The sequence below is a fragment of the Triticum urartu genome, chromosome 4 (genome assembly GCF_003073215.2).
Source record: "Triticum urartu cultivar G1812 chromosome 4, Tu2.1, whole genome shotgun sequence".
Classification (NCBI taxonomy): Eukaryota; Viridiplantae; Streptophyta; class Magnoliopsida; order Poales; family Poaceae; genus Triticum; species Triticum urartu.
Window position 1 is genome coordinate 597,410,339 of NC_053025.1, and position 12,277 is coordinate 597,422,615.

General features: G+C 45.6%; 1 protein-coding gene across 1 annotated transcript; it reads right to left on the reverse strand.

The window, feature by feature from the left end:
* Positions 1-735: 735 nt before the first annotated feature.
* LOC125554934 (receptor-like protein 45) lies at positions 736-4,648 on the reverse strand. Its single transcript, XM_048718297.1, has 2 exons — positions 4,463-4,648; positions 736-2,807 (listed from the first exon to the last, which is right to left on the reverse strand). Exons 1-2 carry the CDS (start codon positions 4,646-4,648, stop codon positions 1,899-1,901), a joined length of 1,095 nt encoding a protein of 364 aa, XP_048574254.1. The 3' UTR covers positions 736-1,898.
* Between the last annotated feature and the right edge of the window lie 7,629 nt (positions 4,649-12,277).

Genomic DNA, 12,277 nt, shown 5'->3' on the forward strand with positions numbered 1-12,277 from the left:
TGTAGAAGCTGCTGAGATTATTGCCAAGGAAGTTGCTGCTGATGTTCGCATGACTAGTACCTGTGCAGACAAGGCCGAGGGCGAGAAGGGTGCTGCTTCACCACCTCCTCAGTTAGGGTCACACACTCCCACTGAAGATCTAAAATAAGACGCCCAGCCACTGTAATAATAGTGTCTCCTTCTCTATTATTGGTGTCTTGGTCCTGATGGGAGATAATATTGATTCACTCCAAACTAGGATGGTCCCAAGGTGTAAGAGTTACCAGACTTGTTCTTACTTGTGATTCTTCTATGTCTTGTAAACTCTATTTTTTTTTAGTGTGGTGACTTACATCTCCTGTTGCATGTCATGCTTATCTTCTGTGTGTGTGTGTGTGCATGTCATCTTTGTGGCCATCACTCGTTTGTTCATGTGTGGTGTTTTGTTTTCTATCATAAACACACAACTAACTCTTGTGGAATATATCACATGTATCGCATCCTCCCTTACTTATGGGATGAGTGTTTTTGAATTCTCCTCTTCGGTGGGGGTGATGAAAGAGAAAAGGCTAGTGGAACTAGATTTAGAGACCTAACTTTTTTTAAAATCCCTGCTCGGACAAATTATGTGCAATATTATTGAAAACTAAGTATATATATTGAGGGAGGTTTAAAGATAATGCTTTTGTTCGAACTACATCGTTAGGATGACAAGGCATTATGCATGGCCTGTAAATGTTAAAAGACGAGAATTAGTTGGATCTCGAGAGGAAACCATAATATTGCGAGTAATCATTCAAAGTCAAGAATCAGGTTGCCCAAATTATGAAGATGATGACTTCACTACCTACTATCCTAAGAACGACATGTTTTTTGTCCGGAGCACCTACCTTTTGGCGCTCGATGCTACACTAAGTACAAGCAAACTCCAACACAACCAAAAAAATTTGGAAGGCCCTAGTGCCCCTGAAGGTTCATGTTTTTGCGTGGAGCTAGCCTATGTATCCCTTCTGATACACACTAATCGATGCAAGTGGATACCAACTCTATCACCAATTTGCAATGTTTGCGGTAGCGAACTAAAACACGTCTTTCATGCGGTAATGTGGTGTACGTTTGTTGGGGATTTGCGATATGGGCTTGCAAGATGTTTTGGGCATCCCATGGGATAACGAGTTAAATTACTTCAGGAAAGACTATGTTCTTATTGTGCTTGACAAGATGAATGAAGACATGCACACAAAATTGATGTTCATGTGGTGGCATACTTGACATCACCGAAATGATGTTGTTCTTGGCAAAGTGAGGCATTACACTAGATTGGGTTTCTTCAGAATTATATGTCTTCCTTGCAGATGTTGAATAGCGACATAGGCAAGATTCATCGCAGGCAAAAAGTGAAGTTGGGTGTGGTTTTTCCAACGGGGACAACCACCGACGTGAGCTATTAAAAGCAGAAATAGCAACCCCGACATGATAGTTATTGGTGCTAGATTTTGTGAACCACTCCTTGTAGACTTGCCTCGAGAAATCAGCTAGAAATACTGTTCTCCAGGCTGATCCTTTTGATTATTTCATCGGATCATAATTCTTACTTCATCCCACAACTAGATCCCTTCATTCTAAAACTGCACACCAACATTCAACATCATTTCTCCAAAGAAGACGAAATAAAGAATATTACACAACAGCAGTTCAGGCAATTGCACAATAGGAACAGGGCGCTAATTGCAGTCCCTGGTATCATTCATCACCTGTGAAGTTATACAACCAAATATTGTGCCAACCTCAGTCGACAGCATACTACTCAAACACATCTTTGGCAGTACTTATACAATACTTGTACAATATTGATACATGGTAAAGCCCGCACAGTTTACATAGTAACAAACACATGACCGGTGCTAATAATCTAAGCATTACCCAGATTTTCTTGTCAAGGAAGCCCAGGTCACAGCGACTAGCACAGAAATCCGATCATACATGCTGTCACAGAGCGAGAGCCAAGAAACTCTCCATTTCTTCTTGAACAAAAAGATGCAGAAGACTACCCAGAGACCTGCCACTAGTCCAGAACCCATGGCGAGGAGAAATGAAGTCACGTCGGTTACACCTTCATTGTCTCCTTGAGTGGCTGGAATATATGTTGGGTCCTCGACTTGTCCTGGACATTTCTGCAGGAGAAGAGGGCCGCAAAGGCCTGGGTTGCCGACATATATGTATGCCGGATCCTCGAGTGTTTGTAACTGATTTCCGGAGGGCACCTCTCCTGTCAGATTGTTGTAAGACATGTTCAGGCGACTCAATGATGTGAGGGCCGATAAGCTTGTAGGGATTCTACCAGACAACTTATTGTGTGATAGATCGAGTGACTCCACTTGCACCAAGGCACCAATCTTCTCAGGAATTTTTCCACTGAACGCATTCCATGATAAGTTCAGGCTCTTCAATGCGACAAGACTGCCAATTTCTTCAGGAATATCTCCAACAAGATTATTTGAGGATAAATCAAGATTCACCATAAATATGATTTCTCCTGTATATAATCTCTCTTGACCCTTTGTGAGTACTGTGAAATTCTCACTGTAGTCCACCAATTCATTATCACCGATTGCCAAACCATGGCCAAATGCTTCTTCATATCCAGCATCGTTATCTCCCATTAGTATCATCCCTTTGAAGTTAACAATGGGTGTTGGTATGATCCCAGTTATATTGTTGTAGGCAAGGTCCAAATACTGAAGATTACTGATCTTCATAAGCTCCACTGGAATGTGGCCATAAAACATATTTGATCGCAGACGTAAGAATGCCAAAGACGTCAATTTCTGCCCAATCCATGTTGGCAAAGTCCCAAAGAAATGATTATTTGAAAGATCAAGAAAGATGAGTAGGTTGCAGCTTTGGAGAAATGAAGGAAATTCACCAGAGAGGTGGTTGTTTCTCAAGCTTAGGTTACGAATACTCAGACTAGTTGTGTTTATTGTGGATTCATTGTCTAGGCAATCTGGAACTGACCCAGTTAGATTGTTTCCTGATATGTCTAACAGACTGAGTGATTGCAATTTGAACAGAGAAGATGGTATGTTTCCTGAGATACAATTGTCAAACAGAACAAGTGTTTGAAGTCCCGACGCTCCAAAGTCTAATGGCAATGGTCCTACTAAATTGTTCCTACTGATATCTAGGTTGGATAGATTTGTAGGAAGCTTAGGAATTGGACCAGTGAGCTGATTAGAACTAAAATCCATTGCTATTCCTCTCATAAATTCCATTGTTGATGGGAGGACTCCTCTGATCTTATTATCTCGGATATTGATATACAATACTGAGGAAGTTGAAACCCAAAACCAATCTGGCAACGTGTCAGATATACTTGTGTTTGATATATCGAGACTATATAGTTGTCTTTGCCATCTAAGCCACATTGGAAACTTGGGCCCTAGCTGGCAGGATCGAAGTTCAAGTGTTTTTAGATTGAAGGCAGGAACCCAAGCTGGGCTGACTACGATGGCTATGGAGTTGTCAGACAATGTCAACACGTCTAGCATGTCTAGACGTGATAAATGACCTTCATGTATGACCCCATCCAGGTTGTTGGAGCCAAGGTACAATGATTTTAGCTTTGTGAGCTCTCCTATCCACAACGGCAGGGGGCCTGTGAGCTTGTTACAGCTTAGATCAAGGATTGTCAGGTTGCTTAAGGGTACTGACGTAGTTGGCAGACTTCCAGTCAGATTGGTAAAAGCTAGATCCAATGTTTGTAACTTATTCCATGAACAACTAGGTAAGCGTTGGAAGAATTCTGCTATGCACCCATTGATGTTGTTTTCAAACAGAAACAACTCTTCCAAGTTACAAAGATTCTTCATGCTAGTTGGTACCATGCCCACCAGGTCATTGCTTGATAAATCAAGTCTAACCATGGAGGTCATATTACCTATCTCGTCGGGAAACGGCCCATGGAGACCACTCGCTGATATATCTAGATACTTAAGTCTAGTTAAACCCCAAAACCAGTTTGGCGTGCTACGTTTGAGGAAGTCATTGGCCAGAAGGTCAAGTATTTCAAGAGATGTCAGATTTGAAAACTGAAGAGAATCAGGGCTGCTTGTAAGATCGCAATATCCAAGACGGAGAATTTTTAGAAATGGAAGCATGTTCACAACCGGAAGCCAATGAGCAATTGTACTAAGGTTTACAAATGTCATGTCTAGGTGTTGAAGGGAAGTTAACCGGGACAACCACGTGATATCCCTGGAGTATGTGTCACCAAGAGTGGAATCAAGACTGAAGTAACGCAGGTTGGAGAGATTACCAAGCTGTGGGGGTACCCTTCCAACGAAGTATGAATTTGATAGGTCTATATATTTCAAGTTGTAGAGGGAGCCTAAGAACTCTAGTATCTGCAACTCGAACCTGTTGCAGCTGAGGTCGAGATACTGTAGGTGTTGTAAACCAAGCAGCGAGGAGCTTATGTTACCTCCAAGCACCTGCACAATGCTGTTGTGGCAATCTGGTCCATGGAGATCGAGCCTGATGACACGGCCGGTAATGTTGCTGCAGTGGACGCCCTTCCATTGGCAGCAGTCACCGCCCTTCCATGATGAAAGACGGTTTGCAGTGTCTGAGAGGCCTGCCCTGAAGGTGACAAGGGCAGACCTCTCATCCGAAATACAGCTGGTGATGGTATAGTTTCGATGGGCAGATGTCTCCTCTTTGGTGCTCTTGGCTTGAGTGAGGAAGAGCAAGCCTATGGCTATCTGGATGCAGGAGAGTTGAATTGTGCCCATGGGTGCTTTTGGGATGGATGTGTGTTCGATCTTGGTGCAGGATACCCAATGGTATGCATGATATTTATGGTATCCACCTCTTGGTGTCACCTCACAACGAAATAATAGACTCAACTCTTGGTGCCATGGCTGTTGAATTTTGTGGCATGCTCAACTGCCACCATTATGTGCTTACAGTGATATGAGTGGCGATTGTCTTCAATGTACAGTTGATATGAGTTGGCGATTGTCTTTCAATGTACAGTTGCATGACTTGCGTGTAAACTTGAGCAGCAGGGATTTCCATGAAAGTATTATGTTGCAGGTCAATATTGTAGACCACACAATGTCCATGCAGATGAAGACCCCTCTGATTTTTCCTTCTTAGGACTAGCAGGGGCCTATGCTATTTATAGCTTCTTAGATGTGGATGTGGGATAGCACGCGGATGATGACTTCCAGGATTAGAATTCAAAGCGACTGAAACATGAATTGACAAAATTGGCCAGCTGCCTGGATTGGTGGAGAAGAGTATGCATATAGTTAACTGCACATCACTGTCAGGAGTCAGGAGTGAGGGTGAGAGAAATCCAGAACTAAATACTATCCGTGTGTTAGGCTAATACTACAAGAAATTAAACAACACAAAAGGATGGGGTTCCCTCGTCCTGGCCAACACCAGTAGAGGCTTCTATATGTCTCTGTGATTTTGTGCCATGGCTGCTGAATATTGTGCCATGCTTAACTGCCACACGACGTGCTTACAGGTTGCACGACTTGTGTGTAAACTTGAGCACCAGTGGCTTCCATGACAATGTCGTTGTTGAATATTGTAGAGACCACACAATGTCCATGCTGATGAAGACCCCCTCTGATTTTTCCAAGAAAGAAGTAGCAGGGATCTACGCTATTGACAAACTACTGTCTACGGATTTCAACACCCCCCCCTCGCGGCTCCCGCGTCGTCCCCCTTGGGCGACTCGGGGGCGACTAGGGTTTCCCCCGGCGCCGCCACCCCCTCCAGCCCCCCCTCCCCTTGCCGCCGCCAGAGGTACGCCAACCTAGGAGGCTGCCGATGAAGGTGGCGGCGAGGCTCCCCGTCGCTTCGTCCCTTGGCGAAGGACCCTGGACGCCGGGGCGGCGGCCCCGGACGGCGAGGCGGCGCCACCTTCGCGGCAGGTCGCGGGCTCGGGATGCGGCGGACGGCCTCCTCGGCAGCTTGGGCAGCGAGGAGCCGGCAGGAGGTGGTCGTGGTGTGGGCTTCTTCCACTCCAGATCTGAAGGTCGTGCTTCTCTCCTCCTCTGCTCCACTCCCCCCTCTGGCGGTGTTCAATCTTGGCTTTGGCTATCAGATCCGGTGCTGGCGGGGTGATGGTGGTATAGGATTGCGTCTGGGGTAATCCCTTGGCCGGTTCTCCGGCCACGGCGCGTGCGCGCATGGTTTTCCTCCCTGGAGGCGCCGTTGAGGACCTATTTTTTTCCACCCCCGTCCCAGATCCCGGGTGAAAGCCCAAAACCCGTCCCGGGTTGGGCAGCGGCGGCGCCATGCGCGTCGTTCTCTCCTTGGAGACGCCGCCTGGGGCTCTCTGGTTCTTCGGGAGAGTGGTTGTGAGGTTGGAGAGCGCCCGTCGGCGGCGAGCCCAAGGGGTGATTTTTTTGTGTAGGGTGTGTGTTCCTGCAGGTGTATGCCTTGACGGAGTAATGCTCTGCGGCGGCAAGGTCGTGGTGTGTCATGGTGGCTCTGCTCCTGAGCCGGGTTGGAGGGGGATAGGGTTCCTCTTCCCGTTGACAGCCCCACGACGCGCACCGCAGAAGCCTCTTCCCTTGTGCGGACACTGGAGCGGCACCTGGTGCTTCCAACTTTCTTCCCTGGTGCTCCGCATTGTTTCTTCGATGATCCTCCCGGCAGCTTTCCTTCTGTTTCTCGGTGTACAAGGAAGGTGGCAGTGTAGCGGATGTGGTGTGTCTTTGGTGTGGCGAGGACCGATAGTTTACTTGCTCTGGTGTGTCGGCCGGCGCCTGCTCTAGCTCTCAGGTGAGCTCCCAACGATCCGATGGTGCGGCGCCTTCGAGCCTAGGTGAGAGGATAGGGTTCCTCTTCGGTGTTGGAAGACAGGTGCTCGTTTTGTCCGATGCTCCATGGTCAGGCGACCCCCGGTGCCTCCATGCTACTGACTGAACCTTGATGTTTCTTTGTTTTCCTGTCTTTGGTCCTGGGGTGCAGCGGGCTTCGACATTACTTGCAGGACTTTCTCGTGTATTTTCTTGGTGTGCAGTAGTGTGCGTTGCGTTGTAAGTTGCTCGGTCAACTTCCATGTATCTTTCGGTCGCTCATGCTTGGTGGCCTTGTGTAATCCTGACCGGTTAATGGCTTTGTTAATTCAAAGCCGGGCTCTACTTGAGCCTTTGTTCCAAAAAGGGATCTACGCTATTTATAGCTTCTTAGATGTGAGATAGCACACCGACGATGACTTTCAGGAATAGAAATTTAGAATTCAAAGCGACTGAGACAAGGATTGGCAAAACTGGCCAGCTGTCTGATTTGGTGGACAAGAGTGTGCATATACTCATAGTTAATTGCGCATCACTGTCAGTGTCAGGTATCTGGACCAGAGAAATCTAAACTTAACACCGGCTGTTAGGAAAATAGGTAGAAGGAATTTGAATCACAAGCACATAATGGTAGCAGAATAGTGGTATATGGAGTGTTGCAAATCAAGAATCACAAGTACAAGCACACCGGCTGTTAGGAAAATAGAAGAAATTACGTTGGCCTGGCTAACACTAGTAGAAGCTGCCATACGGAGTGTTGCAAAGGTAGAAGGGCCGCGAGCATCAGTTCTGATCGAGTAGTGGTATGCGAGGTTGTGTTATTCGGTTTGTATCATATTCTCAGCGGAAATGACAGATTTTCATCGCCCAGCAGCGAGCTGCGAGCAGCAAACTGTCAGGCGGTACCACCTCTTTCGGAGACTGCGACCCGGCATCAACAGCAAAATTAAAAGAGGACTGATACCTATCCGAGCTCATGCGAGTCGAATCACCGGGGAGGGCGCGGATCTGCGGAGCGAAGAGGCGGCCGAGCCGGCGGGTCCAGGGAACAAATCGAGCTCCGGGAGGGTGGAGCTGGGAGGATTCCGCGGGGACTCCGGCGAATTCGGGAGCGGGATTCTGATGGGAATGGTGGAGTGGGAAGGGGAGCAACGGAGTGGAGGAGAACAGATGAACCGAGAAGAGGGGAACCTTGAGATGACGAGCTGAAGGAGCCGAGATATATCAATACGATGCTACACGCCCGCCTTACATGTCCCTCGCTTTAGCGTTTAACTTTTCAATGCCTCAATTCAGCCTCTTAACTTTCTAGTCCTAGTACAAGTTTCAATAATCGTTTGGTAATGAAAAAAATGATTATGTTCTTGAAAATGTTCTGCGGCGAGCAAAGAAAATGGGCGCTCCAATGCATCATCAACAATACTTTTGCCTTCACTCCAAGGGAGTCTCTAATCGAATCATTGAAATATTCTCCCTCAGATATCTCCTAAAATCATAACTCCTCAAATATGAAGAGTTAAAAATGTGTGGAGCTAATTGAACCCTTAAATTTAGGACGCCCCTAACTGCCACACGTGTGGCATATACGACATGCGCCCACACACCGTGTGTGGTGTGAGTAGGAGGCAGCCCACACGGGCTGTGTGTGGGCGGACATTGGAATTGCCCACACGTGTGGGCGCGCCTACTTCGTGCCACACGCCCAACAAGTACTACTCATCTTCACCCCGTGCGTGTGGCACGAAGCAAAAATGCCCACACGTCCTGACGCAGCTACGTTAGGTACCCCGCGGGATGACTATTTAGTTGCCATTCTGGTTGGCAGATGTAGTTATCCGGAATGGCAAGTGTAGTTGTAAAAGCATGGCAACTCTATCTGTTTTGGTTAACTATATTTGCCATGTCTAATTTATGATAGTTGCCGCGTGTAATCAAACCGTAGTTGCCGTGTGTGATTAACTACTTGCCACATATGGTCAAAACAGTAGTTGCCATGTGTGTTTACCTAGTTGCCACGTGTGGTCCAACCATAGTTGACATGTATTGTTAATCACAGTTGCCATGTGTGTTTATCTGGTTGCCACGTACGCGCAACTGCAATTGCCGTGTAGCAAAGAATCACAGTTGCCATGTGTGTGTACCGAGTTGCCACGTTCGCGTAACTGCAGTTGCCGTGTAGCAGAGAATCACAGTTGCCGTGTGTGTACTGAGTTGCCACGTTCGCGTAACTGCAATTGCCGTCCACAACATAGGAGTGTCGTGTGGGCGAAAAGCAATTTGCCCACACGCGCATGACCTAGGTGGTGGTTGTGTGGGCAAAAACTAGTTCGCCCACACAACGCAGCTGGCAAACAGCATGGTGCGGGCATGTGGGCAAATTTTTCAACGCCCACACACCAGCCCCATCCTAGCACAAAAAATCAACCTTTTCGTGCCAAGATTCGTGCAAAAGGCACTGGACGACGATCCAGGCGTGTGGGCGAGTTGAAGAACGCCCACACGTGTAGGCGTTAGACTTTTCTTAAATTTAACCTTTTAAATTCAAATTGTGCACAAACATCTCATTCGAAACCCAAATCGGAAACTAGATTTAAACCACATTGCGCATAATTATACATAGTGGTTTAACAGCATAGTTCATAATTAAAGTGGATCACACTTACTTTAGAGCTAATATATATCGACCTAGCTGCTTATAAAGTGAGGTGTGTTTCACTGATTTTTGATCCACCGTATAGATTTATTTTCTCCCGTACCATTTCGAGGTGACACTATTTTTTGGGGTGTGATTTTAGTCCGATTTGTTTCCCGTCCCCGTATTGGGCTGTCAGCAGCAGTACGTGTGCTCCGGCCTTGGCCAGCCCGCTCAGTTGCAAAAGGATTTATTTTTTATGTTACCATATTGGGCTGCCCAGCAGCAGTGCGTGCGTTGACTCACATATACGGAAACTCCATGTTGTTCTTTCAATTAAATGTCCCACATTGCTTCTTTACGAAATCACTAGGACGGGCTCTCGTGCTGGGTTCCCAGCACACACTATCGTGCAGGGCCAATCAACGCCCAGCACGTGTCCCGTGGACCCATCACTTCATAAGACGTTTTTCTTTTCCTAATTTATTGAAAATACTTATCCGGGCACACTATTGCTGCCGGTCCCTATTCCACAGCCACTGGTTCCACTGCGAGAGGATTATGGCGAGGTGAAATCCGCTGTCCGGGCCGTGGCCGGCGGCGAGGCCGGGTATGTCGCTGCTTGCGCCGCCCGTCTCCAATGCGCTTAGTGAACTGGAGGTGTCGCAGCTAGCGCGTCTATCTCCGGCGCGCTTCGCCGTCTGGAGCCGTGGGATTGGAAGGCGGTGAGGCGGGAGTTAAAATTGTTAGATCCATTTCAATAACATGATCAGATATTTATGTATCTATTTCTTGTGCAATACCATACCATTTGTATTACGTTTGTTCTTATTTGGTATATTTAAGCTAGGATTTGCCCCAGACATTGCAGAAGCACAATCACCACTCTTATTCTTGCATGTTGCTCCTTGACCTATTTGCAAAAGAATTTGTTAGATCTATTTCAATAACATGACCAGATATTTATATAGCTATTTCTTGTGCAATACCATACCTTTTGTATTACGTTTATTCTTATTGTTCAGTTCCAGTTTAGATTTAATCCTTTTGTTGCTACTTCCTTGCTCTTTTCTCTTTGTTCCTTGTGCTTGGACTACATTCTCAATGTTGCATTCAACTGGTTGCTTCTCTGCTTGTTCATGATTTGTTGATTCATCTTTTGCTTGATTTCCATGTAAAATTTGGTCGCCCTTTTCCATTAGTTCAATTGACATACTTTGCAGTAGTGCATATGCCTCTTTGTTTGCTGCTGCTTTGCTCAAAATGTTATTGTAAGTGCGGACTCTTGCATCTTCATCATTAGAGCACTTTTGAATTGCTTGTGATGGCCCTGATTTTGCTCGCCTTGTCCATCTTTTCAAGATATATTCCGGTGCCAACTCCTTGATATTGTTGTGGTCCAACACCTTCAATGCATGATGACACAATACCCCAACAAATTCAATGCATGACGACACAATATCATGAAACTTCAGAAATAGATCTAGTACGACCACTCCCGTACACACAATATCCCATTACCATGTCAAATTCTCCTTTAAATATCTCAAACATAGCAGGTGTATATACTTTCGAAGTTTGTATCAGCATCTGCACATATGGCACCTTTGGTGATGTTTGACTCGCATAGAAATCACTTTCCACTTCAGCATACCTTCTATCATCCACGGCCCTCTCATAGTGCTTGAAGAAATCTAATAAGTCAAGGCGAACATGCAGGTATCGTTTCAATAGTGCATTCATACTCTCGCTTCTTTGTGTAGATTTCATTTCTGCACAAAAGGTTTGTCGACCATAAACCAAATCCCACTTCTCCCTCTTCTGGAATAATCTATGTAGCCATTCATTATCTTCCAAATTATATTTCACTAGCATATCATTCCAACCTGCTAAGAATTCGTCAACTTCTTCAAAATCATAAACACACTTGCCAAAATATTTCTTAAATGTCTTCGAACCTTGGAAAACATGACTCAAATGTTTTGCAGCATTCTGATACATGTGCCACACACATAGACGATGTATTGAGTTAGTAAAAACCTTGTTAATTAATGGCAGTAATGATGGCAACACATTGATTGGTCAATATTTTCTTTGGTTCTTTTCCTGACATGGCCCTTTTAAATGTTTCAAACAACCATTCAAAGGTCTCAGATGTTTCATCATACAATAATGCAGCTCCAAAAACCACTGTTTGTTTATGATGGTTGACACCAACAAAAGGGGCAAATGGTCTGCCATAACTATTTGTCTTAAAGGTTGTGTCAAAACATACCACATCACCGAAGTAGTGATATCTAATATTGATCTTGCATCTGCCCAGAATATATTGGTTATCATCTCATCTTCATCTACTTGTATTGCATAAAAAAGGGAAGGGTTTTCCATCTGCTTGTCCTGAAGGTATTGAAGAATGGCACCTGTATCTCCTTGGATGGATTGCATACGCTTTGAACGGAGATAATTTTTATAATCTTTTTGACCGAAGCTAAGACACTGTCGACCCCCTGCTTGTCTACTCATCACTTCATGACCAGACTTTGGTCTAATACCTGAATCATTCAATATGTCAATTTGCGCCTTCTGACCTTCTGTAATTTTTCTCCGGGATCGCAGTAGATGGGCTTTGCTTGGAGTTACGAGTTCATGATTATGAGCATCCTCAAAGATGCTTACAACATATTTTCCATTAGCACTTATTTTGATGGTCATCTCTGCCAGGCAACCAACTCTTGTATCTGCTCGCTTCCTCTGACATTGTCCCTTGCTCTTGTCCTTGTAACCTGCCTTTGAGCATACAAATTTCTTTGTCCGAATAACATTAGTCGTCGAGGATTTATCA